Below are 27126 nucleotides of genomic sequence, written 5' to 3'. Positions count from 1 at the left end.
TCTGTCCCAGCCCCAGCCCTCATTCCGCATTCCGCGGCTGTCGTCCCCACTGATGCCGGCGGTGGGAAGGCGAAGTCGCACACGTCTGGGCTAACGGCACCCGGCAGCCAGGGTCTGAGCCACGAGGCCCCCGCGGGGTCCCAGCCCCAGCGACCTGCAACCTTCCGCACCCTGAAGGTAGCCTGAGCGAGACAGCCCCTCCCCCCACAGACGCACTTGGAGGTCAGAGCCGAGCCCCCCAGGCAAGCGTCTGCCCAGGATGACGGGGTCCAGACAAGTTACTCAGGGGCCCTTGGGCTCCCAAGACCAGGGGGCAGGGGTGGTACAGCCTGCCGTGGCATCGGGGAGGGGCACAGAGGGGGCTCAGGTGTCTTGGAACTTTCTAGAAGGCACTGGACAAGGCTTATTCCCTCTGATGATTCCAGCTGACCCGTTGGACCCCCTGGACGTCCCTGCCCCTGTTGGAGACGGGACTGCACCGCGGCCTCCAGGCCCAGCAGAGCCTGAGAAGCACAGACAGACGCAGGGTGTGGGTCTCCCAGGGCGGGGCGGGGCCCCCAAAGGGCCTGCAGCCAGCAGGGGCGTCCATGGTGTGGCAGAGCTCTGGGGGTCCTGGGGGGTCCCCATGCAGAGCAGCCACTTTTGCCAAGGGTGGCCAGCCCTGAATACTGAGACAGGGGCTGTGCCAGGCCCAAGGCCCCCGGGGGAGGAGGTCCCCAGGCCGGAGCAGTCTCTGGGCTGCAGCCGCTGCCCACACCCCACCCCGGCTGGCCTGTCCCAGGGGACGGGACAGCCCCAGGGCAGCAGGGACACCCGATCGCCGGCCTCTCTGGTTACTGTCCCATGTCGGGAACCCGAGCCACCCGCTTTGTGCCGGGGACAATGGAGCCCTGGAAAGCAGCAGCAGAGAGCTGGCGTTTGTCCTGGCGCCATCAGCCCAGTACACCCTCGGGTGGGAGGGCCTGCGCGGGTCAGCAGGGAGACCAGGGCAAGGGGGGGGCAGCTCTGACCCAGGAGGCTGGGCCCGCACCCCTGAGCCTGGCCGACGAGTGGCGGGACAGCCGGCTGCTGCTGGCTCACACACAGGGGTCAACAGAGACGCACAGGTGTGGGGGAGGGGCTGGCAAACCTCGCAGGCACCCAAGGACAAGAGGAGAAGGTGGCATCATGACCGCCGTGAATATTCATGCGAGCATCATGAATATTAATGGACCTCTCCTACCCCTGGCGGCAGCAGCGTGGCCAGGAGGGCAGAGCACCCCTCCAGGCCAGGCCTGTGGACTTAGCGTCTGTCCACCAAGCACACCCAGCAGGGGCCCTCTCCCAGCCTGGGGACAGCTAGGCACAGCAGGCTGCAGGAGGCCCGGCTTCCCCAGGAGGAGAGGGTGGGCCAGCGGCAGCTCCCTGGGGGCCAGTCCCAGGCTCCTGGGAGTACATGCGGGTGGGGGTGGGGGTGGGGTCCCCTCTGAGCCAGGGCCTGTGCTAGGACAGGTGCGGGGCTGTTTGTCTGTTTCCAGCTTATCTGCAGGGGGAGTGACTAGGAGGGGGACAGTGGCCTGGCTCTCGGGAGGAGCCCAGGGAAGACCCTCAGCCCCTTGGGAGTCGGCGCAACCCGTCTGCTTGCTTCCCACATGTTTGCAATGTGGCGGCACCAGCGGTGGGGGGGGGGGGGGCCTGGAATCACCCTCCCGGATCAGAGCTTCTCATCCCAGGCAGAAGAGCCCAACACCCCCCAGATCCCAAAAACTCCCCCGCCCCTGGGGTCCCAGGCCCCCCTGCGCAGACCCCATCCTGAGCACCCTCACCTAACGCATCAGCTAGACAAGTGGACAGGAGACCAGAGCCCAGGCTGGCCAGCCACGGAAGGGTACCTGGCTCTCCATCAGAGAAAGCCTGGAGTCAGGTCCAGCACCTCCCCCCAAGGCAGCCCCACCCCAGAGGCACCCGGGACCCCACCCAGCACCAGCACCCCCAGGGGCACCCGAGACCCCACCCAGCACCAGCACCCCCAGGGGTACCCGAGACCCCACCCAGTGCAAGCACCCCCTAGGGCTCCCAGAATCCCCACCCAACACCAGCACCCCCAGGGGCAGGCACCCAGGACCCCCACCCAGCACCAGCACTCCCCAGGGGTACCCAGGACCCCACCCAGTGCCAGCACCCCCCCGAGGTTCCCGGGACCCCCACCCAGTGCCAGCACCCCCAGGGGCACCCGGGACCCCACCCAGTGCCAGCACCCCCAGGGGCAGGTACCTGGGGCCCCACCCAGTGCCAGCACCTCCAGGGGCCCCCGGAATCCCCACCCAGCACCAGCACCCCCGGGGCTCCCAGCCCCCTTGACAGGAGCCCCAGGCTCTCCATGACTGGCGTTTCCCAAGGGTCAATTAAGACGTCTGGAGTTGATTAGGTTCTGACACTGATGAAACCCAGAGGTAATTAGCAAAAGGAAAAAAAGTTCTGATTAGTCCTCCGCATAATTCTGTCCAATTATTCAAAGTTCACGCCTGCAGGGGGTGGACCAGCTCCAGGAATATTTATTTATATCCCGGTTTTTTCATCAGCTTTGTGAATCTAGTTAATCATCAGAACCTGAACTTGCGGCCATGAGAACCCGGCTGGGGCTGGGGCTGGGGCTGGGGCTGGGGCTAGGGCTGGTCAGGGCTGGTCAGGGCCGGTCAGGGCCAGGCCAGGGGACTCTCCCTCCCTCCCCAGCAAGAAACGCCAGGGTGGCCGCGGCTGGGGCTCAGCCCTGCGCCTGTCTCCGCCTCCTTCTCTTCATCCCGCAGGGGCGGGGGAGAGGAGAGGAAGAGCAGTGGGTCCCGACATGTAGGGGAGGCCCCAGCAGGCTGCTGCCCCCGCGCTGACCCTCCAGGGGCTGCCATCATGGACAGTGGATCCCCGAGGCCCTGCTCAGTCTCCACCCACTCTGCTCGGGCGTCCAGGGCTGGGAGCCGCCCCCGCCCCTGCACACCTGCTGCCGAGGCCACGCCTCCCCCAAGTGATGAAGGGGCCCTGCTTGTGGCTTGAGGCCCAGGCCAGAGCCCATGGCTTGGGAAGCCTTTGTGGTGTACAATGACCGGAAGGATTGAGCTGGACAGAGGCCACAGGGACTTGGATGTGGGCCATGGGACAGGTATCACAGGATGGGGATCAGGCCACAGGGATGCAAAGGGGGCCACATGATGGGGACAGGGACATGATGGGGACCACAAGGACAAGGGCCACAGGACGGGGACAGGACCACAGGACAGGGACAGGGACCACAGGGACACGGACGGGGGCCACAGGATGTGACGGGGCCACAGGACAAGGGCAGGGAACACAGGACATGGACAGGGAACACAGGGACATGGACAGGAGCCACAGGACGAGGGTGGGGGCCACGGGGGTACAGATGGGGCCACAGGACAGAGAGAGGGCCACAGGATGGGGACAGGGCCACAGGACAGGGGCCACAGGACAGGGATGGGGGCCACAGGGACACAGATGGGGTCCACAGGATGTGATGGGGCCACAGGACGAGGATGGAGGCCACAGGGCAGGGACATGGGCCACAGGACGAGGATGGGGCTGTTTTGCACTGGGGGTTGTGGCAGGATCCTGGCAGACCCCAGAGTTTGGGGGAGGCTGAGACTGGCACAGGGACACCCCGGTGACTCAGCTGTCACTCAAGCGTTTGGGGACCCTGACTGGAGAGGTGATGCCCACTGTAGACGCAGGTCCCCCACAGCCCAGCCCCGCCCCGCGCTCAACCCCGAGTTAGCAGGCCGCAGGGGCACAGGCACCGTGTGGTGAGCCGGCAGGGCCGCAGGAGAGCCGGTCTCAGGACTTGGTCTTGGGGCTCCCAGCAGCATTCCTGTTTGGGGGTGAGCTTACACAGTAGGGGGTCGGGAAGTGTTCTTTGCTCCCAGCCCCTGCTGTCCCAGGCCCGCGATGGACAAAGCCTGGAGACCCCCAACCCCCGGGGCGGCTGGGACGCAGGAGCTGGGCCCCTCAGCACAGAATGGGGGAAGGGAACCCTGTGTCTGGCCTGGGGTCTTCTGAGACGCCTAGCGGCTGCCGCCCCCAACACCCAACCTGCCAGCCAGTCCCCACCAGCACCTGGCTCAGCTGCCCCACTGCAGCCTGGTGGGCAGGAGGACAGCGACACAGGGCAGCCATTATTAACAACAGCAATGGCACCAACCGGTCGGCGCTCCCCGTGCATGCCAGGCTGCCCAGGGATGTGGCACCCACAGCCGCCGGGGCCCCCACCGCTCAGCAGCTTGGCCAGCTGGGGCGTGCTCTTGCCAGTCTGGGCCGAGCGCTCCCCGGGTCCCCCGGGGGTCTGTTGACGGGGCCCAGGCTGAGTCCCAGGCCCTCCACCCCTTGCTGACTCAACCACCCCTTCCATTCTTGGCCCTGGCCCCGTCTCTGGGGAACAGCTACCCCACAAACCCGGACACCCAGCAGGAGGCACCACCCCCATCTGAGGCTGCCCCAGCCCCGTGGGTGTGGGGGGCAGTGTCCCTCATGCAGCCCTCGGACCCTGAAGCCAGGCGGAGTCCACTCCATGTCCCTGAGCCGGAGCCGTCCCAGGGGCCACGGCGGTGGCTCACGCCGGCTGCCCTAGTTCACTGAATTCGGGGTGATCTGCCACGCAGCCACAGACGGAACACGGAAGCCACCACTGCAGGATTCGGACAGGTGGAAGTGACAGAGAGCGTGCCAGAGCAGTGTGGCAAGGTCAACACGCCCCCAACCCACGGCCTCAGGACGAGGCCACTCACGCCCGGGGACAGGGCCCCTGCGGGCCAGGGGCGGGAGGTGGCTTCGGAAGCGATGGAACTCGACGCAGGGTCCCCAGAGCCGCCCTCCTCGCCAGCGGGGGTCCCTGGCAGGGCCGTGGGGCTGCCTAGGTGGTGTTCGCCTGGAGACAGCATGAGTCAGGGTCTCATGAAGACCCCGCCCAGGGCCAGGCAGATGCCAAGTCCCTCGGGACGTCCGTGCTCAGAGCCCCGTCGCCCAGCTGGGAGAAGCGCAAGCGGCTGGGGAGCAGTGGGTGGAGAGGAGCCCACGGCCGGGCAGAGCCCCCACGGACCCCTGCTGGGAGTGGGGGGTGTCGGGCCCATCCCCCGTGGGACCTGGTCTGAGCAACAGCGGGTCCGGTGGTCACTGTTGGCGTGGCTCATTGCTGGGCAGCTGCCGTGCAGCATGTGGGAGCCTGTGGGTGCCCATGGGTGATTGTGGGTGCCTGTGTGTGACTGTGGGTGCCCGTGGGTGACTATGGGTACCCACGGGTGGCCATGGGTGACTGTGGGTGCTCATGGATGGCCGTGGGTGCCTGTGGATGCCCGTGGGTGACTGTGGGTACCCATGGGTGACTATGACTGTGGGTGACTGTGGGTGCTCATGGGTGGCCGTGGGTGACTGGGTGACTGTGGGTGACTGTGGGTGCCCATGGGTGACTATGACTGTGGGTGCTTGTGGGTGACTGTGGATGACCATGGGTGCCCATGCGTGGGTGGTAACCAGCCAGTGTGTGTCTGCAGCATCATTCCAACATCACCTTGCACACCCCCCTGGACAGGCCACCCCAGCACCATGACCAGGCCCCAGTGGCTGGCGAGGATGCCACACACACGCGTGTGCACCCCACGGGCTGGCAGACACAGGCGTGGGCAGATGTGCCCAGCTGCCGGTGGGGGTGGGAGGTGGACAGCTGATGGTTCTGGAAGCTTCTAAGGACTGCTGCCCTCCGTCAGGAGCTGGGAACCAGCCCTGCGGTTCCACATCGATTTCGTGTTGTTTCTCTGAGGCGACAGGCACAGCGGCGCCTGGGCCCGGGGTCTGGGGGCTGTGCCCGCAGCTGCAGGGTGGCCCTCCTGCCACCTGCTCCGGTCTGTGCGGGAAGGCGGGAGGAGCCCCAGGTCCCTGTCCAGGCCCCCGTGAGGCCCAGCACCCAGCCCAGGAGAAGCCGGGACTGAGCAGGGCCAGAGAATCCCACAGCACGGAGGTCCCCACCCGTCTGCACAGATGTCGCCCCACAGTGACGAGGATGGACCCGTGGCCTCCCCGTGCCCCCGTGTCCCTGCCCCCCCGGCGGCCCCCATCCTCAGCACATAACCTGCACGGGGAGGCTGTCACCCCCACGGAAGGCAGCGGCTGCGGGGGCAGGGCGGCCACTCGCTCCCAGGCCCCTCCTGCCTGGTGGCCACCAGTGTCACCTGAGCTGCCCTGGGCTTGCCCGAGCCTCGGAGGATGGGGGGGTCCCCGTGCTGGTGGGGGCCCTCTCCCCCAGATCACCCACAGCGACACCCCTGCTCACTGCAGCTCCGGTGGCCCCTCCACAGCCCTCACCCAGGCGGGGCCACGCCCCCCGCCATCCCACTCCCCTCCTATGTGGGGCGAAGCAGCCCCCTCCCCGTCCGCATCCTCCCCAAAGCCCCCTGAAGCCTTGATCTCGCAGACATCCCCGAGGGGCTCCGCACGCTGCCTCTGCCGCGGTCTGTGAAGACCCCCGGGAAGCCCACCGAGCTCTCCTTCCTGGGCTCTGCGCGCCTCCCCCGCGGCAGCTGGGGCCCCGGATTCACCAGCAGGGCCCGCAGAGAGAAGATAAATGCCTCCCTCCAGCTCCACGCCGCACCTGCCACAAACCAACACCGGCCACACCCCGGGGGTCAGCCCCACCTGCCAGGCATGCTCTGGCCTGGCCAGGGGCGCAGGTGAGGGGGTGTGTGCAGGTGGGAGGTGTGCAGAGGTGGGGGTACACAGGTGAGGGGGTGTGCAGAGGTGAGGCATGGAGCCCTGGGAGGCTGCAGTGCCCGGCCAGGCCCAGCGCCTCCCCATCTGTGCCCCCGGCTGTTCCCCGCTGAGACCCGGGCATCCATTACCACCCCACGCCCAGCTCTGCCAGGCCCAAAGCTGCCAGGCTGCAGGTCCAGTTCCAGCCGAGGGCAGAGCAGGCGGCAGCCCCACCCCGGGACTCCTGGCCCTGGGCCCGCCGGCGGTCGCTGGGTGAAGATGGTGATGTCCAGCAGCTTCTTCTGGCCTGGACCGGACTTGGTGACTCAGCACCAAGGGAAGCCGTGGGCCGTGCCTGCGAGGGACCCGACGCCCTCCTGGGCTCCCCAGGGCCATGGGCAGTGGCCCCAGCAGCCAGGCTCACTCCCACGAGGGAGCTGAGGCCACACAGGCGGCGCCGGCAGGGTCTCGTGGACTCACGGGAAGTTTGGGGCCGTGAGCGGACCTGGTGGCCCCACAGAGCAGGTGCAGGAACGTGAACACCACCTTCCCTGGCCGACTTCAACACTGCCAGGTGTCCCACTGCACCTGCCCCGGGGCCTCCGCCCCTCTGCCAGGGCACCGCGAAGCCGGGACCCCTCCCCACCTCTGCCAGGGTGCAGCGATGCTGGCCCCCTCCCCACCTGTGTCGAAGAAGCCTGGAGCAGGCCAAGACCCAGAAGGCAAGCGGCACGGAGAAGCCGGAGTGCCACCCCGCGGGTGAGGTGCTGGGGGGGGGGGCAGATGGCGCAATGAGCCTGGGCTAGCGAGGCAGGGGTCCTAAAGAAAACCCCCACCTCACACTGTCACAGACCCACACCCCCCACAGGCAAGGCCACAGTGCACAATCATGCCGAGAAAGATGGGTAAGTAAACCTCCATGAGACCAAGCCCGCCGTGACCCGGGCAGCCAGACACGCGGCAGACGCACCAGGATTGTCCGCAACAGAAACCACCCGCGCACCAAGGCCGCGCGCAAACCCCCGGGGGGCCCCCGGCAGAGCGGACCCAGACGGAAACCGGCTGCGGAGTCCCGGCAGGGGCTGCCACCAGGGGGCGCTGAGCCGCGGCACGGATCCGAGAAAACCTCAGGGAGAGGCAGCCCAGACCGCCAGGTGCGCGAACCCCAGAGCGGTATGGGGGAGGCCCGAGCGAGAGCCGCGGGACCCCACCCCACCCCGACGCGCCAGGGGATTACTCACAGGTCGCGTCCACGCTGCACCTGTGGCCCGGCCGCACTACCTGGCCACGCACCCGCCCCGAGCCCCGAGGCCAGGGTGCTTGGCTGGGCAGGGCAGTGCACAGGAAGAGCATTGTCCGCACGTGGGGTCTGCACGTGGGGTGGGGGGCTGCACCGCCGGCCGCTCGGAGAGGCGGCAGACCAGCCACACCTGCGGGAGAAGCCAGTCGCCGGATGTCAGGGTCAGCTGGCGCTCATTTGCACCATGTTTCACATCACCAGCGCGGGGTGGGAAACCTCGCAGGTTGTCAACCCCGAAAGACATGGTGAGCCAGGAAGATCCGAAGGCAGCCAATCAGAGCGCCCAGGCGAGCTCAGCTGGGGGGGGGGGGCAAGAACAGACTCCCCCCCGACCTTGTGGGCCTCGTGTTTGCCACTGACCTTGAGTCGTTCCTCCCCCACCACGGTGCCACAGCCATCTCCCTGTAGACCCTGCCCTGTGGGCTGGGAGGGGTCCCCAAGCCGCTGGGTCTGGACTCCCCCAGAGCTGCAGGAAGTGGATCCCGCCTGGGGCAGGCGCCAGTGGCTCTGAGGCCCCCGCCCCAGGTGGGACCACGGAAGGGGGGTGGGAGTCCTGTGGCTGGGCCGCCTCTGCACCTGCCTTGTAGAAGTCTCTTTCTGGCCTCTGGGGTCTGGGTCCGCGATTCAAAGCCCCTCCCCTGGGGAGCTCTGTCCCTCGACTGGGGAGTGAGTGGGTAGACCAGAAGGCCCCTCGGGCCCAGGGTGACGACAGGGGGTCTGGGGCCGACTCCCCACGGCGGAGGGGACGCCGGCTGAGGCCCTGGGCCCGCGGCTCCGCTGTGTCAGGGAGGACATGGCAGAGCTGCGGAGCGGCTCTAAGACGTCTCTAATTGGATTCCCGGCAGCTGCGAGCAAACGAGAGGCTCAGCTCATCTTTAATTGGCACGCAGCCGCCCCAGACGGCAGCGTGGGTGCGGCTGTCATTACCGCGCCGCGCCTCCCTGCCAGGGCTGGGGGGGCTCCCCACTCGCCCTCCCCTTGGCTTCCGACAGCCGCCCCAGACCCCACCCGGGCAGCCCAGCCCCTACCCAGACCCCACGCCGGGAAGGCACTCAAACTCAGCCCCTGGGGGCTTTGGCCTCAGTACTGCGTTTGCCAGCCCTGGGGGTCTCGGCCGAGCTGGAGGGGTTCACCCAGTGTGGGCACTGCCGGCCAGGCCCTGGGAAGACAAGGGGTGGGGCTTGGGGGAGGGCGGCCCCTGTGCCCTGGCCAGCTCTGGGGTCCACGAGGGCTGCAAGGCATGCTGGGAGCCCAGGGATGGTGCATTTAGCAGCCCCAGGCCTGGGGGTCCACCCGAGCTAGCAGGGCCTCCCGCCAGGGACCTGCTGCCCTCTGCTCCGGCCCCGGTCCCTGGGGACTCCTGAGGAGGGGGTCCGTGGGCACAGGGTCCTCGGCCCGGCAGGCGCTCCCCCCAGGCCCCCGCTCCCCAGCCACGTCCCCTCCCCATCATGAGGTCTCGACTTTGACGTCATCTGGACCCCCCGTGATGGCCCCCAGTGTCCCTGCTGGACCTCTCTCTGGATGCTGACCCCACATTCTGCCCCGGATTCCATTCGAAATGAGGCCACCGCCCAGTCACTCGGGCGGGCGCCCCAAGCCCTGACCCCAGTGCCACCCACCACACTGACTGCCACTGCCCCGGGCTGGCCCAGGCCTCCCCCATGCTGGACACGGCCCTCTCCATGGCTGCTGCGGTGGGAGCTGGCCAAGTGACCGGCTCCGGGCCAGCGCACGCCCCAGTGGCTTCCAGGGTTATGGTCACTCAGGCCTTCCCGGCGGGGACACAGCAGGACGCTGTCCCCAGCTGCACGGGGGTGGCCGTCCTCCAGGGTCGGGGGAGAGGGAGACAGAGAGAAGGGACAGGAGGGGGAGGCAGGACCCTCGGGTCCAGGGGGTCTCCCACGTTAGGCTGGGTCTCCCTGGGGCTGAGCACAGAACGGATGGATGCTTTATGAATGAGTGAATGAATGAATGAATGAATGCGGAGACTGAGGGACGTGGGAGAGAGGAAGCAGACGAGAAAGGAGAAACTCGGGGTTTTTTAAACTGGCTCGAGCTCAAGCCGGGCCCCCAGGTGTGTGCGGGCCGAGCCCAGGGGCGGCCACCCTCGGCTGGCTCTGCGCGGGGGCCACGGCCAGGGCGCCGGCCGCCCGGCTGCACCCCCCTCCAACCTGTGTCTGACAGCAGCTCCAACACTATGATTTCCCGCCCGAGCCGTCAGCCGCAGCTGCTACAGAGAGCAGCCAGCGGAACAAACCCACGGCAAGGCAGGAACCCGAGGCCGCCCGCCCGCGGGTCTGGGAGCTTCCGGGGGGGGGGGGGTGGGCTGGGAGGAGCGGCCCCCAGGGGCCTGGGGCTCCGTGCCGGGCCCTGGGCCAGGAGCTGCTTCCTGTCACTGACCATTTCTCTACCCTGGAAGGCCCAGGACCGGGGCCCAGCCCCAGAGCCTCCACCCTGCTTCCCGGACCCCTCGGCCGGCCTGGGCCTCTGTGCTACCACGCTGGCCGCCCCTCGTGCCCTGGGCACCTGGGTCTGCTTGCCCCCCCCCCAGCCCCACGGCTCCCCTCTCCCTGTCTGAGCCCCGCCCAGGCCTCCCCTCTCGGGCTGGCCAGGCAGCAGGGGGCAGCCGGTCCCGGGCTGGTCAGCACCTTCCCCAGCAGGGGGCGGGTGCCCTGTGCCCCCTTGCCTTGACGAGGAGACTGGAGCTGAGGACACGCAACCGCGTGGGAGACCCGGGGAGGCTCCTGGCTCCTGGATTCCGCCTGGCCCAGCCCCGGCCGTTTTGGCCATCTGGGGAGTAAACCAGCAGATGGAAGACCTCTCTCTCTCTCTCTCTCTCTCTCTCTCTCTCTCTGTAACTCCACCTTTCAAATAAATAATTAAAAAAAATAAATAAAGCAGTAAACCCCCGTGCCCTCACATCCGGGGCCTGGAGCCCCAGGTCCAGCCGGGCTGCTGCCCGCGGGTGCCCGACCGTGCGTCTGTCCTCAGCCCCTGGTGTCCAGAGGACCCTGGTGATCCCACTCGGCCTTCATCGCACAGTCACCCTTGGGGCAGGGCCACACGCATGTGGCCAGAGGTGCAGTGGGATTGGAGCACGCCCGGCCCCGGCCACCCTTGGCCAACGCCTTGACGGCACTGCTGCAGCCTGGGCAGGCCGGCTCTGGTTCAAACCCCCAGGCCCCCGCCTCGGCAGCCCCACCCCTGCAGGCGGCACCCAGGCCAGCAAGTGCAGCAGGGGGCGCCCAGCGGGCGGCTGGGACCGCAGGAGGGGGCGGGGCCGGAGGACGTCGGGGAACGCAGTCACGAGGAGGACTGAAGTCCACCGCAGGGTCTCCCGGCTCTGCGCCCACTCCCACGGCTGGGGAAGAGGGTGTGCCTGCCCAGCTGCGGCCACACGGCCAGCCCCGGTCTGCTCACGCGGGTCCACCACAGGCTGGGATTCATCCCGCCAGCGCCAGCTCCACGCAGGCCCGGCTGGGTTTGTCTTTCCCATGGAGAGGTCATGGCGGTTCTGTGGCCAGCACGAGGCAGCTGGCAGGGCGCCCTGGGAGCCCGCAGAGACGTGGCCGTGGCCAGCGTGTGGGGCTGCAGTGTCAGGAGGCTGGGGGCAGAAATAGGAGGTCCCAGCACCCCCACTTCCCGGGGAAGCCTCCCTGGAGAACGGCACAGCTTCCCGGGCAGCAGTTGGACACAAGGCCCACAGGTGGCCGGCAGAGAGGAGGTGGGGCGGGGCGGGGCGGGGCGGGGCAGGGGCAAGGAAGGCGGCTGCTCTGTGCACCCTCAGACAGGCGAAATTCGAGCCAAACCCTGGAAATCTCGCCCTGAGCCCTGGCCGCTCCCGTGGGTGGTGAGCTCCCCGTCCCAGGGGGCGTTGGGTCAGGGACCGGGAGCGAGCGTCCCTCTCGTCCCCACTGCTCATCGCCGCTGTGTTGTTCAGCCCATCGGTAACAACTGGTAGGAAACCACATTTGTGGAGCAAATTAACTTCCTGTGATCAGAGACGTAAAAGGTCGCTTCCCCCACAAATGAAAGCCGGCGTCTGCCCAGCCGAGCAGCGCACCGGGTCCTTCGGGGACAGCCGCGGCTGCCCGCTCACGAGCCTGGCTCCACGTCGGCGTCCCCTCTCAAGGCCGCTGAGGTCGCTCTGTCCCCCAGCCGGCCTCTCGGAGACGCCTGTCTGTCCTTGAGGCCCCCGATCGCCGGGGTCAGACTCCTCTCCCCGGCTTTTTCCCAGGGGCCCTTGGCAGCGCAGTGGGTGGGGGTGGGCACCACAGCCCCTGCAGCACCAGAGACCCCTCCCCCCTGTATTCCCTGTCCTCCCCTGTCCTCAGGCGCCCCACCCCCAAAGCTACTCCCTGTCTGCGCTCTCCCCAGGCTGTGTCTGCCCGGCCCGAGGCCGGAATGCGGAGCAGGAGCCGAAGTGTCCACCTTCTCCCCTGCCGTGAGCTCAGCCGGCATCCACTCTGTGCAGTGCCCCTCTGACCCGGCCATGTGGGCACGGCTCTGCCGAGGCCACACCAGCGTCCCCTCGCCCTGCCCACTCTTGCTGAGTGGCCAGGTCCCTGAGGCCTGCACAGCATGGCTTCTGGAACCCAAGGGTGGAGGCCGTGGACAGCCACGCCCACTCCCATCCATGCCCACACCTGTGTTTGTACACACCTGTGTGTGCGTCATGCCTGTGTCAAGCCTGTGTGTGCATCACGCCCATGTCCCCCACTGCTCTGCGGCCTCCCTCCCACCCATCTGCTGCCCACAGCCCAAGTCCACCGGGCCAGCCTGCAGAAGGCCTGGGCCTGCGGGGCACCTGCTCACCCCACCTCGAGTCCAATGTGTCCTGCCAATCAGGTGGAAGCAGGAGGCCTGGGGAGCCTGTGATTGACAGGCGGGGTGCGACACCCACCTCAGGCCCCACAGTGAACTCAGAACCCCTGGGGACGATCGATGGATCAGCACCCAAACAAACCCTGCAGGCGGCCATGGCCTGGCTTTCAAACCTCAGTGCCGGCTGCTGTGGCCCACAGCCCTGTCCTGGGGTGGACGTGGGCAGGAGGGGCTGGGGCACCTCCCAGCCTGCACCTGTGCCCGCCTCGTGTCCACGCTCCCCTGCTCTGCCCCTGCCTGCGTGTCCGTGCGAGAGTGTGTGTCGGGGCGTTGTGTGACTGTGTGTGTGTCTGTGTACGTCAGGGTGTGCATGTCCGTGTGAGAGTGTGTTGGGGCTTTGTGTGACTGTGTGTCAGGGTGTGTGTGTCCGTGTGTGTCAGGGTGTGTGTGACTATGTGTCAGGGTGTGCGTGTCCCTGTGTCTGTGTGTGTCAGGGTGTGCATGTCCGTGTGAGAGTGTGTTGGGGCTTTGTGTGACTGTGTGTGTCAGGGTGTGTGTGTCAGTGTGAGTGTGTCAGGGTGTGTGTGACTGTGTGTCAGGGTGTGTGTGACTGCGTGTGTTGGTGTGTGTATTGCAGTGTGCATTGTGTGTGGCTGTCACAGTGTACAAGTCAGTGTGTGTGCGAGTGTGTCAGGGTGTGTGTGTCAGAGCGTGTGTGTCAGGGTGTGTGTGACTGCGTGTGTTGGTGTGTGTACTGCAGTGTGTATTGTGTGTGGCTGTCACAGTGTACATGTCAGTGCGAGAGCGTGTCAGTGTGTGACTGTGCGAGTGTGTCAGGGTGTTAGTGAGAGCCGGGGTAGGGGTGCTGCTGCCTCAGAGTCTGGGGCCCAAGGACCGGGAGCCCAGCGGTGCCCGCCCACGGGGAGAAGAGAGCTGGCCCTGAACCCGCCTACTCCTGGGGGGATGGTGTGGTGCCGCCACAGTGCACCCAGGGCCCAGAGGGGTGGATGCCACAAATGAACATCACAGTGGGGGCTTCCCAGCGACCCTACCGCCCGGGAGGGCATCTGGGGTCTCAGAGGTGGCCCCTAGGCCGTGGGGGCACCGTGGGGGCACTGATCTCACACCTGAGTGCTCAGACTCACCAGGCCTGCCACAAACCCACGCCTCTCCTCCTCCTCCGGCTCCCGCCACGGCTGGACCCCGGGGCCACCCAGCCACTCTGCCGCCTCCACCATGCGGCCCCGGGAGCCCACGTCCAGCACCCTCGTCCCTCCCCTGTCCCTTTCTCATCTGAACTCGGGGGCAAGTGCACAGCCCCAGGATGGCTCTGGCTCCCCAAGCCGCCGGCTGTAACAGCCCGGGGTGGACGCAGTCCAGGGCCAAGGCGGGGAGGACTTGGCAGCAGGGTCCACCCACATGGTGGGATTTTCCTTGGCCATGAAGGAAGGTTCTGAGCACTTGAGCCACAAGGATGGACCTCGAGGCCTCCACTGCAGAGCCCCGGGGACAGGAAGGAGAGGGACAGTGTGTGGCCGGGGGGCGGGTGCTGGACAGGGACATGATTGTTGCAATGTGACAGTCCCACGCCTCTGAGCACACGTGCAAGGCGTGGTGGGTGAAGCCGTCACCTGAGACACCGCCGTCCCATACGGGCGCCAGTTCACATCCCAGCTGCTCCACTTCTCATCCAGCTCCCTGCTAATGCCCCCGGAAAAGCAGCAGAAGATGGCCCAAGTCCCTGGGCCCCTGCACCCACGCGGGAGACCCGGATGGAGCTCCAGGCTCCTGGCTTCAGCCTGCCTAGCCCCAGCCTCTGGAGCCACTTGGGGAGTGAACCAGCAGATGGAAGACCTCTCTGTGTCTCTCCCTCTCTCTGTAACTCTTTCAAATACATACAACTGTAACAAAGAAACACTCACAAACACCGCCCAGAGTGAGCGGGATGTCTCCGCAGGAAGAGAGGAGGGGCAGCCGGCTGGGGCGGAGTGGGGGCGCCGACACCCACGCGCCCTCCCCTGCAGCGTGGAGGTGACAAGGAGGAGACTTTCTTCGCCCCTGCCCCCTGGCAGCCCTGAGGAAAGCAGGACACTCCCGGGAGCACCCTGCCCACCTACCACTCCTGCTCCACCTCGGCTGCTGCAGCTGTCCACGGGGGCCGAGTGCAGAGAAGCCGGGGTCAGGTGGGGCTGTCGGTGCCAGAGCTGGGGGCAGCAGGCCTCTCGGCACAGGGCTGGGCAACCCCACACCAGCCACATGGGGGCCTGGACCCTCCTGAGGGCCTCCCAGTGCCCCAGCCCCTCCCTGGGCTCCTGGCGCGCCTGACGGAGACCTCCTGTGCCTGCTGTGGCACACACACAGCAAACCCGGGCACAGAGAAATAACCCCGGACCAATCGAATTAACCTTCAGCCGATGAGCACAGCCAAATGAATTACCCCGAGGCCCCGTGAGGTTAAAGGGCCCTGCACAGACCCGGCTCACTGGGCGTGGGGTCCCCGTGTGTGACCCCGGCTCGCTGGGCACAGGGTTCCCCGTGTGTGACCCCGGCTCGCTGGGCGTGGGGTCCCCGTGTGTGACCCCGGCTCGCTGGGCACAGGGTTCCCCGTGTGTGACCCCTGGCTCGCTGGGCGTGGGGTCCCCATGTGTGACCCCCGGCTCGCTGGGCGTGGGGTCCCCGTGTGTGATCCCCTGCGTTCCGCAGCTCTGCTCCCTGGGGAGGGGGCGGGGCAGACCCTGGGGGACCACAGAGGGGAACCGGACTTAGGGCAGGGAGGGAAGGTACAGCCAGCGGCAGACACCCCTCCCACAGGGTCCATGGCAGCAGCCTTGGCAATGATGGAGGCAGATCTGGTGACCCAGGAGACGAGGGGCTGGGGCAGGGGCTGCTCCACCCCACCCGGCCGCTCAGACTCAGGCAGAGCCCAGGAGGGGCCCGGGGCCGAGTCCAGCGTCCTGGGGTGACGGCAGGGCTGCAGGCCTTCCCCGGTGGACACCACCCTGCCAGCCACCACGGCCGGGAAGCCAGAGGACGTCAGAACAGAGAGCACCCGGGGTCCTGCTGCTGACCCAGAGCAGGGAGGGGCTGGGACACGGAGGCGGCGCAGAGCCCCAGCAAGACGCGGAAGACACAGCGACGGACAGCGGCCCCCGCAGGTCCGGAGACGCCAGGACCAGCACACGGTGTGGGTGCTGGGGGAGGGAGGGACGCCCCCTGCCTCGGCCCGAACGTGGAGGCCACTGCGGGCTGGACGGGAACCCCAGACCCCCGGTTCAGACGGGCAGCTGTCACGCCCGGGAGATGACCCAGGTCGGGCTGCCCAGCTCAGCCCTCCCAGGGCCAGGGCCGCGCACGCTGCGGGATTCCGCGCAGGGGGGTGTGGGGGACAGGCCGTGGGGGCGGGGCGGGGCCCGGGCGGGCAGGCGCTGGCCGCAGAGAGGGATGAGGGAAGGGGCCGTGATGAGAGCCGGGTGAGACCGGACCGCAGCTCCCACGGAAATCTTAGTTCGGCTTTGTAAGGTTCCCGCGGAAAACCAACAGGTGCATTCGAGCCCCGCCCCCGTGGCCTCCTCTCCCCGGGGCCTGACTTTTGTGCCCAACGCCCAGGGACACCTCAGTGCCCCCCAGGCCAGAGTTTGGGCCCCGAACCCGTTCCCTTTCCTCCAGGAAAGCAGCAACCCTGGGGGGGCACGGTTTGGGAGCCACGCTATGACGTCAGGGGCTGTGACGTCAGGGGCACACGCGCCGGGTGGTCCCTCCGCCCCCGCCGGCCTCCGGCCGCTCCGCCCCGCCTCCAGGGGCCGCCCCGTCAAAGCACCCCCCGGCCTCATCATCACGTGATTGCCCAGGGGCGAGTGACCCCGAAAGCGGGACAGGCGGACAGGGACTAAGCCGGGCAGGCGCGGCCGACTCTCTAGGGTGGCCTAGCGAGACCCGCCCGCCGGCCCCGCCCCAGGGGAGGAGCCAGCCTGACGGACGGGGAAGGAGGCACCGCCTCCCCGCCGAGCGGCGAGTCCCCGCTCACTCCCGCCGCCCCGGCTGGCGAGCGCGTTCTGCGGCCTCTGCTGCCCCCGCGCGGCCTCGGCTGGCAGCACAGGCGCCCCCGGCCACCCGCTCAGCCCAGCGGCTCCCGGGTCCGCCCGGCCTGGCAGGCGCCCCCAGCCACCGCGGCACCGGGGTGTCGGGGTTAAAAAACCTGAAGTAGGAGCCGGTGTGTGGCTCAGCACGCTGCGCCTGGTCCCCCCGGCTGCTCACTTCCCACCCGGCTCCCTGCTGCTGTGCCTGGGAGGCGCCCACCTGGGAGACCCCCACGGAGCGCCCGGCGGCCAGGCAGCGCTCCCCCACCCCCACCTTTTCCTCGGCTGTTTCCCACGGGGGATTTTCTTCCTCCAAGCCCCCCGAAATCCCTGCCGCCGCCTTCCCGGTTGCTGTGAGGGGCGGGGTCCTGTTTTAAGCAGCTCTGCCTCCACCTGCAGCTGCCACCGGTGCCGGAGCCAGCTCTGCAGTGAGCTGATGGGCACCGCGGGGCCGTGGAGCGGCTTCCGGCACGAGATGAGCAGCAGACATCTCTCCTGCACGGGCGCGCAGGTGGGCGGGTGAGACGGAGGGATGGTGGATGACGATGGATGATGGATGACAGATGGGTGATGGTGGATGATGGACGGATGATGGATGATGGATGATGATGGATGATGATGGATGATGGATGGATGATGGATGGATGATGGATGGATGATGGATGATGGATGATGGATGGATGATGGATGATGGATGATGATGGATGATGATGGATGATGGATGATGGATGGATGATGGATGATGATGGATGATGGATGGATGATGATGGATGATGGATGATGGATGGATGATGGATGATGGATGATGGATGATGATGGATGATGGATGATGGATGATGGATGGATGATGGATGATGGATGGATGATGATGGATGATGGATGAATGATGAATGATGGATGGATGATGGACGGATGATGGGTGATGGATGGATGATGATGGATGATGGATGACGGATGATGATGGATGATGATGGATGATGGATGATGGATGATGGATGGTGGATGGTGGATGATGGATGATGGATGGTGGATGGATGATGGATGATGGATGGATGATGGATGATGATGGATGATGGATGGATGATGATGGATGATGGATGATGGATGGATGATGATGGATGATGGATGAATGATGAATGATGGATGGATGATGGACGGATGATGGGTGATGGATGGATGATGATGGATGATGGATGACGGATGATGATGGATGATGATGGATGATGGATGATGGATGGTGGATGGTGGATGGTGGATGGTGGATGATGGATGGTGGATGATGGATGATGGATGGTGGATGATGGATGATGGGTGATGGATGGATGATGGATGGATGATGGATGATGATGGATGGTGGATGGTGGATGGTGGATGGTGGATGATGGATGATGATGGATGATGGACAGATGATGGGTGATGGACGGATGATGGATGGGTGATGGATGGATGATGGATGGTGGATGGTGGATGGTGGATGATGGATGATGATGGATGATGGACGGATGATGGGTGATGGATGGATGATGGATGGATGATGATGGATGATGGATGATGGATCGATGATCAATGATGGATGATGATGGATGATGATGGATGGTGGATGGTAGATGATGATGGATGATGGACGATGGACGGATGATGGATGATGGATGATGGATGATGGTGGAGGATGGATGATGGAATGGATGGTGAGCACAAGAGCCCAGGCTGAGGGGGGCTGTAGCCAGGGCCTCCATCTGGGTCTCCCCTGTGCGTGGCAGGGACCTGAGTACTTGATTCATCACCGCTGCCTCCTAGGGAGCTCATCGGCACCTGGATCAGAAGCAGAGGAGCCAGGATGGGGATCCAGGCACTCTGACACGATATGCGGGCACCTGTAGATGCAGGCGAATGCAAATGGCCTGGGGCCACGGCCAGGACATGAGGGCCCAGCACCCCTCAGGCTCCCTGTTGGCTTTCTGTGGCCTTGGTCTAGCCCCTCTGCAAGGGCTGTGGCCAGGCTCCTTCCTCCTCAAAGTGCACGGTGGCTGCCACTGCTCCAGGTGGCAGCGGCTGTTCCCACACTGTGGAGACTGTGGGCTGTGTCCACTCTGGGCCTGTGTGGACATTCATGTGCAGGTGTTCCTGGGAGCACAAGCCTTCCTGTCCTGGGGTAGCGTCTGCATGTTGGACTCTGTGAGGCTGCACACTTCTACCAGGTTTCATTCTGTTGGGCACCTGAGCAGGAGCGGGTGGGGGCTGCCTGTGGCCGTCAGCTCTGCCCCCTCCCTGGTGCCCAAGGCCCCACCTTGGCATGTGTGGGGAGCAACTCAGACTAGACTAAGTTACTGGAATTAAGACATTCTATGCATCTGCTCTCCCACAATATGGCACTGAGAAGGGAGAAACAGCTTCTACACAGCTGCCTCCAGTTCAACCAATAAACTGTAGGACCTGCTCCTGATTGGAGGAGAGCAGCGTACTCGGCGTGTGGGTAGCAGAGTTGGGATTGGTGGAAGAGGACTATAAAGGAGGAGAGAGACAACATGCACCAGGAACATCTATCTGAAGGAACACCTGTGCAGCCCCCGAGAGAGCTGGCCGGCGGTGTGCCGCTCCCCCGCGGAAGTGGGGAAAGCGGCAGGGAGAACTGCCCTTCCACAGAGGTGGGAGGGACGGTAGCCAACCCGGGAAGAACCAGCAGCAAACCCGGGGAGGGCCGAGCAGACAAAAGAACAGCGCAGGGTCCTGTGTCGTTCCTCCACGAAGAGGGGGAGCGACATAATGGTGCCGTGACTCGGATATGAAGCCTAGGCAGGGTCTAGTGTCATTCCTCCACGAAGAGGGGGAGCGACATAATGGTGCCGTGACTCGGATATGAAGCCTAGGCAGGGTTCAGTGTCGTTCCTCCATGAAGAGGGGGAGCGACAGCATGGGAGTCTGTGGGGCCAGAGACCAAGCACCTGGCAAACACCACAGTCAGGGCAGCAGGTGACAGTCCCCGGGTGGGGTGGGGCCTGACTCGGAGAGGCCACTGCCCATCCAGGTGGGCGCCCAGCCAGGGACTAGCCCTGGCTGCTCCCGTGAGGCATAGCGACCCCTCTGGAACTTGGATAAACAAAAATCTTCCCAGGGCTCATTCATCTCCCTGGGGAGAGATCTGACTTTCACACACGCAGGCTTGGGTCTGGTCCGGCTTCGTAATTCGAGTGGCTTCCAATCCTCTTCGCTCGGCGGCCAAACGCTGCCTGCAGCCCCCGCCGGCTCTGAGCGGCGCAGTCGGAAAGCCGGGTCCGACAAACGCGCTCCCTGTCCTCCTAAGTGGAGCCGCATGGCCCTCGTGTTCGAGGACACGGCCACACGGCGACCTCAGAGGCACCCAGCAGGCCAGAGACAGTCACTCCCCTGACACCTGACCAGGGCAAGGGCAGAGGAAGGCCCGGGGCCAGGTCCACCGCCCCTGGTGTGCAGAAAACCCGCCCTCAGTCTCAACCCTGGCCCCGCCCTCGGCTGCAGGCCCCCTGCACACCTGGGTCCTGCCCTTCAGCACCCCCCGCCCCCCCACTGCAGCCCTGGCCCCGCCCCCGCGGCACGCCCCTGGAAACCCCTGCCCCGCCTCCAATACGCCCCTGGTCCCGCCCTGTGGCACACCCCGGGTACCCCTGGCCCCACCCCGCGGCCCCATCTCGGGCTGCCCAAGAGCTGACATCCCAACAAGGCACTGCCCAGCCCAGCCCGGGCATCAGGGCCGCGTGGACACTTATGAGGCTGGGCAGCAGGCAGCGCTTCCTGCACAAGCCCGGGGCGCAGAGCTGGCGGCCGTGGGCCACCACAAGTGTCCCGTGTTTGGGGTCCCCAGTGGACTCCAGCGACCCAGGAAGCTCCTATCAGGTGCCCAGCGAGGCCCTTGGCAAACATGACGTCGCCTGACCCTCTAGACTGCCCGGCCCCAAGAACCCATTCTGCAGCAGTGCACACACCGGGACAGGGGACCGGGGTGGGGTCCGGGGCAGGGTGCGCTGGGAAGGCGTGGGGCTCTGTCCCTGGGGGACGAGCAGGGGCGGATCCGTGGCACACGGGGGCTGGGGGAGGGACCCCAGTCCAGCCGGTCCAGTGCCTCCTCCCTGACCCCATGCTCACTAGTGTTTTCAGCAGAGCCTGGCTCAGAGGCAGGCGCCCCACCCGAGGGCTTCCCGGAGACGCCAGGTGGGGCCCGCCCAGCCACGGGCAGGGGCGTCCCCGCACTCGGAGCCCCTCTGGGTTTCAGCCTCTGCCTCTGGAGGACCGTGCATGGGTGCATCCTGCCCCCTCCGTGCTGTGCCGGGAGGGTGCCAAGGAGAGAGATTATCACTGCCTGCTACCACGCCAACACCACCATGGAGCCACACACAACCACGGAGCCACACCACAACCACGCAGGGGACGCTGTGTCCGTGAGACCAGTTCCCAGGCAGACCCTTGGCGGGCCTGGTGGTCAGAACAGCTGAGAGCAGCCTCCAGCTGAGCCCGGGGTGTCGTGGCTGCCCAGGCCTGGAGCCACCAGCACCGCCTGAGTCCTGGTGGCTGACCCCACATGCTGTGTCCACTCTGGGACTGGAGAACACTGGTTAATGATAGGCTTTCTTCTTCCCTGGAGAGGCCGGGACGGCAGACAGACAGCTCCCACGCACTCCCCAAATGCCTGCCAAGGCTGGGCCATCCGGGCCACCCCTGCTGCCTCCGGGGACCTGCGCTAGAGGAAGCTGGTCAGAGCCGGAGCTGGGACTTGAACCCAGGAGCTCCAATATGTTGTCCCACAGAGCTCCCTGCTGTCTGCAGCAAGCTCAGCCGCCCAAGCTGCGGCCCCCAGGGGACCCCCCCAAGCCCCCAGGGCAGCCCCCAGGGGACCCTCCAAGCCCCGGGAGGCAGCCCGATGGCTATCTCCATCTTCAAGCTAAAAACCGGAGTTGCTCCAAACTCACAGAGGCTCTGACTGCAAGGACCTGCCACACCCCGAGTCCCTGCCGTGTCCAGGTTCCGTCCGTCACCCGGGTCCCCACCACCGCAGGGCCCATGGAGAGACGAGGGGCCGTGTGGGGGTGCAGCGCTGGGGTACAAGAGGGAGCCCAAGCCAGGGGGGAGCGTGGGCAGGGCTGCCGAGGCTGAGTGAGCCGAGCCCACGGTGCCCAGGGAAGCTGGTGTGCCCGGGACACACAGCTCTGGGGGAAGACAGGGACGCCCGCACAGCCCCGGGAACACGCACAGCCCCGGGAACCAGCCCTGGGCGCCCGCACAGCCCCAGGAACCCATACAGCCCCCAGAGCCAGCCACAGGCGCCCGCACAGCCCCAGGAACCAGCCCCGGGCACCCACACAGCCCCGGGTGCCCACTCAGCTCCAGGAACCAGCCCCGGGCGCCCACACAGCCCCGGGTGCCCACCCAGCTCCAGGAACCAGCCCCGGGCGCCCACACAGCCCCGGGTGCCCACTCAGCTCCAGGAACCAGCCCCGGGCACCCACACAGCCCCGGGTGCCCACCCAGCTCCAGGAACCAGCCCCGGGTGCCGACACAGCCCCGGGTGCCCACTCAGCTCCAGGAACCAGCCCCGGGCACCCACACAGCCCCGGGTGCCCACCCAGCTCCAGGAACCAGCCCCGGGCACCCACACAGCCCCGGGTGCCCACTCAGCTCCAGGAACCAGCCCCGGGCACCACACAGCCCCAGGAATCAGCCCTGGGCGTCCACACAGCCCCCAGGAACCAGCCACAGGCGCCCACCCAGCCCCAGGAACCAGCCCCGGGCACCCACACAGCCCCAGGAACCAGCCCTGGGCATCCACATAGCCCCAGGAACCCACACAGCCCCCAGGAACCAGCCCCAGGTGCCCACCCAGCCCCAGGAACCAGCCCCGGGCACCCACACAGCCCCGGGTGCCCACCCAGCCCCAGGCGCCCGCACAGCCCTGGGAACCAGCCCCGGGCGGCCACACGTGTGGGAAGGGTGCTAGGTGATGCCCTCTCCTCCCCTCCCCCAACTGCGATTGCTACTAGGGTTTGTTTTGTTTTGTTTGTTTTTTGACAAGCAGAGTGGACAGTGAGAGAGACAGAGAGAAAGGTCTTCCTTTTCCGTCGGTTCACCCTCCAATGGCCGCTGCGGCCGGCCCATCGCGCTGATCCGAAGCCAGGAGCCAGGTGCTTCTCCTGGTCTCCCATGGGGTGCAGGGCCCACGCACTTGGGCCATCCTCCACTGCACTCCCTGGCCACAGCAGAGAGCTGGCCTGGAAGAGGGGCAACCGGGACAGAATCCGGCGACCCGACCGGGACTAGAACCCGGTGTGCCGGCGCCGCTAGGTGGAGGATTAGCCTAGTGAGCCGCGGCGCCGGCCTCTACTAGGGTTTCTTGAAGATGAGACAAGTTCCAGATATTTTCATATTTTTTTAAACTTTTTGGGGGAAGCTTTATTTATTTGCGAGGTAGAGTTACAAACAGTGAGAGGGAGAGACAGAGGCCTTCTATCTGCTGGGTCACTCCCCAGATGGCCGCAGTGGCCAGAGCTGCACCGATCTGGAGCCAGGAGCCTGGGCGCTCCGGGTCTCCCACGTGGGTGCAGGGCCCAGGGACTTGGGCCATCTTCCTCCGCTTCCCCCGGCCACAGCAGGGAGCTGATGGAACCGGCGCCCACAGGGGATGCCGGCACTGCAGGGGGGCCCCATCCTACACTGTTCAGGGTGACTCCCCAAACTCTCTCACCCCAATACTGGCCCTACTCCTATCTGGGTCCCATTCTGAGTGAGCTCACCTGAGGGTCTTTTTCTAATTACCCCTCACCCTGGAGGCCGGTCAATGGCGGGCAGGCCCCTCCCCCACCCCACCATCACCCAGGCCACCAGGAGTCCTCTCCCTGGACAGAAGGACTCGGGCCCCGGCTTCCGCCAGGCTCCACCCTGAGCCAGACAAGGACCTGCTCATCAGGGCTTTCCGCCTGGCCCCCGCCTTCCCTCCTGTACCGGTGTGGAGTGGGTTCAGCAGCGAGACACCTGCAACAGGTGAATCCCAGCGAGCCGGCCCCTGCAAGGTTTCCCCCGGCGCGGGCGGTGGCCAGGTGGGTCAACTTACAAACAACACAGACTCGGGCTTCCCAGGGACACGACCCTGCCTAGGGGGCCTGGGCACCCGCTTCCCCTGCAGGGACCGGCCTCCTAGGGGCCGCCGCCTGCAGCACTGGCATCCCAGGTGGGCGCCGGTTCGAGTCCCGGCTGCCCCTATTCCAGTCCAGCTCTCTGCTGTGGCCCGGGAGGGTGGTGGTGGATGCCCCAAGTGCTTGGGCCCTGCACCCGCGTGGGAGACCGGGAGAAGCACCTGGCTTTGGCCTGTCGCGGACACCTGGGGAGTGGCCAGCGGACGGAAGATCTGGGAGAGCCAGGGCGCCTACCCGGGCCTGGGAGCGGGAGACGCCGCCGCGAGCCCCGCTCACCGCATCGCAGCACCGGCTGGGTGCGCTTTTGCTATCACAGACCCCACCCCGCGGCGGCCCCGCGCCCTCCTCCTGGGGACGCGGGCCCCGCACCCGCAGCCCGGGACACAGCGACGGCCCGGGAGCCCGCTCCGCGCCCAGCCCCAGGGTCGGCCCGAGAACGTCGGCCCCGCGGTAGCCCGGCCCGCGCAGGACCCCCGAACCTCTCACGCGCCGGCCCCTGGGGCCGGAAGCCGCGCGCTGCACTTCCGGCGGGGGCGGGACTTAGGGGCGGGCCCGCGTCCTCCCGCCGAGCCACTTCCGGCGCGCCGGGCCGCCGGTGCCGACTGCGGGTCCGCTTCCCGGGGTCGGTGGTCGCTGCGGGCCCGAGAGCCTGGGGACTGGGGGAGGGGCGGCTGCTCATGCCGGTGCCGACTGCGGGTCCGCTTCCCGGGGTCGGTGGTCGCTGCGGGCCCGGGAGCCTGGGGGAGGGGCGGCTACTCACGCGGGTGCCGACTGCGGGTCCGCTTCCCGGGGTCGGTGGTCGCTGCGGGCCCGAGGGGCTGGGGGAGGGGCGGCTGCTCACGCCGGTGCCGACTGTGTCTCTCCCAGTCGACCCCCAGCGGACGCCAGCCAGCCAGCCAGCCATGGAGGACAAGCCGATGGTGGTGTCCAAACAGAAGACGGACGTGGTGTGCGGGGTCCCCACGCAGGTGGTCTGCACCGCCTTCGCCAGCCACATCCTGGTGGTCGTGACCCAGTTCGGGAAGATGGGCACGCTGGTCAGCCTGGAGCCCAGCAGCGTGGCCGGCGACCTCAGCAGGCCCGTGGTCTCCACGAGGGTCCTCCTCGGGCAGGACGAGGTGAGGGCGGGCTGGCTGCAGCTGTCCCTCAGGACGGGGGCGGGGCCCCCCGCGGAGGAGCTGGGCCGCTGGGAGGTCGCACTGAGCTGCTGCGGGCTGGGGTCCCTCCGTGCGGGCGGGGAGCAAGCGGCCTGCTGTGCCCCTCCCCCAGCCTCTCATCCACGTCTTCGCGAAGAACCTGGTGGCGTTCGTGTCTCAGGAGGCCGGGAACAGGGCCGTGCTGCTCGCCGTGGCCGTGAAAGACAAGAGCTTGGCGGGGCTGCAGGCCCTGAAGGCGCTGATCCGGCTCTGCCAGGTGTGGTGACCCCGGCTGCGCTGCGGTGGCTTGGACGCTGAACGGGGCGGAGGGCGGGCCCTTGCCCTGGCTGCGGACCCGGCCCGGGCGCAGGGCCGGCCTGGCGCTGGCCCCTCCCGCCGGGTGCCCAGGCGCGAGGGCTGGCGCCGGACTGCCCACAGGATATTTTTCTAAATTAAAAGTAAACACTTCCCAACGTGCTTCAGGGTCCTGACGAGGGACGGTGGCAGGGCGGGAGGTGACCCCCAAGCTCAGCGTCCCTGTCCGGGTGGACTCCAGAAGCCCCCAGGATGCCCTTCCTGGGGGCGGGGCCATCGCCGGGTGCCCCCAGACCTGCAGGTGTGGTGAAGTCAAACGTGTGCCCGAGACGGGACAGAAGGAATCTTTGTCCGGCCGCGGCCCCTGCCCCTGGGGAGCCCACGGTCTCTTCTAGGGCCCCCCCCAGCTGCTGGGGTACCTGTGTCGCTGACGCCCCCTGCAGGAGTCGGGAGGGGGGCCGTCCCGGCCTGTGCCCGCCGGGAGGGGCCACTGAGGCAGACCGGTCCCTGGCAGGCGGGACTCCCAGGTCACAGCTCCACGGCCTGCTCCCTGCGTGGGGTGGGGGATGCGGCCGTGCCAGGAAGGGAGGCCCAGCGCCTGCTTCCTTTAACACAGGGGTCGGGGGTCAGGGTCAGGAGCTTGGACGGGCCCGGGGCTGCGGCCTGGGCTTGAGGTGTGGCCGCTCCGCCTGCCCCGGGTGTCTCACAGGTGAGGAAAATGAGGGCCGGAGCGGGCCCGCTGTTCCCCAGTTGCTGTTCCTCCGTGGTCCCCGTGCCCCGGCTCCCGTCTGCCAGGCCCCGGTGGAGCCGGGGAAGTCGCTTGCCTGTACCAGCAGCACCCTGAGAGCCGGGCCCTGCTGGTGCTGTCTGCCCGGGTCCCCGACCGCGGGCCTAAGGGCGGCCCTGTGACTGGTGCTGGGACAGCCGGGTTCCCGTGCCCCCTCCAGTGTCCTTCCCCGCTGCCCAGAGCTGTGGGGCGTTAGAGGAAATGGCCCAGTCGTCCGGGCTCCGGCCGCAGGCGAGGGGCGGCAGCTCCCAGATTCGCCGCCCCAGCTGTGGTTCACCCAGCAGATGTGGGCACGCGTCCGTTTCGGACAGGCGGGGGGGGGGCGCCAGGCTGCAGGCTCCCCGGGTTCCCCCGGTGTCCTGCTCGCTGTGGGGCACGGGCCTGGGTACTGCCGAGATGGCTCGGGGGTCGGCTGTGCTCGGCTTGACCTAGCCCTCAACACCCCTCCCCAGCCGGAAGTGACAAATTGCCCCGGACGACGAAGGGCTCGGTGCTGTGGGTCAGCGCCAGGGAGCAGCGCGGCCCACGCTGCCGAAGGGCGGCCTCTGCTGTTGGGTGAAGCAGGGCTGGGGAGGCCTGGGGGCGGCAGTGGCGGGACAAGCCCGTCTGCTGGTGTTGGCGAGGACGCCTGGGGGTCCACTGGGCTGCAGGCCAGGAGCCGCGGCCCCACACGCGTGTGGCACACATGACGGTGTGGAGGGGATGGGGCCAGGAGCGAGAGGCAGAGGGGTCGGTGAGGAACGGACGCCCGCGGCAGGACACAGGTACACGCCCGCGGCCACCCAGGAGAGCCAGGGGGCCCAGGGCT

At 67.1% G+C, this 27126-nt stretch overlaps 2 protein-coding genes across 8 annotated transcripts in view; one reads left to right on the top strand and one right to left on the bottom strand.

Annotated features, from left to right (window-relative positions):
• ELFN1 (extracellular leucine rich repeat and fibronectin type III domain containing 1) overlaps nucleotides 1-24973 on the bottom strand; it is a 74398-nt gene extending 49425 nt beyond the window's left edge. Inside the window, exon 1 of the mRNA XM_089320889.1 lies at nucleotides 24841-24973. The gene's annotated coding sequence lies outside the window, so the exon portion shown is untranslated. The remainder of the gene's footprint in view (nucleotides 1-24840) is intronic.
• Nucleotides 23980-25689, top strand: PSMG3 (proteasome assembly chaperone 3). 7 transcript variants are annotated; one of them, XM_089320892.1, is made up of 3 exons: nucleotides 23980-24115; nucleotides 24948-25198; nucleotides 25350-25689. In XM_089320892.1, the coding sequence occupies exons 2-3, from the start codon at nucleotides 24983-24985 to the stop codon at nucleotides 25500-25502; spliced, it is 369 nt and encodes a 122-aa protein (XP_089177018.1). In that variant the 5' UTR covers nucleotides 23980-24115; nucleotides 24948-24982; the 3' UTR covers nucleotides 25503-25689. The 7 variants fall into 7 exon arrangements, with proteins under 7 accessions (XP_089177018.1, XP_089177019.1, XP_008252312.1 ...); XM_089320893.1 differs by lacking the exon at nucleotides 23980-24115 and adding an exon at nucleotides 24194-24376; XM_008254090.4 differs by lacking the exon at nucleotides 23980-24115 and adding an exon at nucleotides 24560-24688.
• Nucleotides 25690-27126: the final 1437 nt, after the last annotated feature.

The sequence above is a fragment of the Oryctolagus cuniculus genome, chromosome 19 (genome assembly GCF_051225735.1).
Source record: "Oryctolagus cuniculus isolate XC-2025 breed Fujian yellow rabbit chromosome 19, ASM5122573v1, whole genome shotgun sequence".
Classification (NCBI taxonomy): domain Eukaryota; kingdom Metazoa; phylum Chordata; class Mammalia; order Lagomorpha; family Leporidae; genus Oryctolagus; species Oryctolagus cuniculus.
This window is presented reverse-complemented; position numbering and strand designations above follow the sequence as displayed.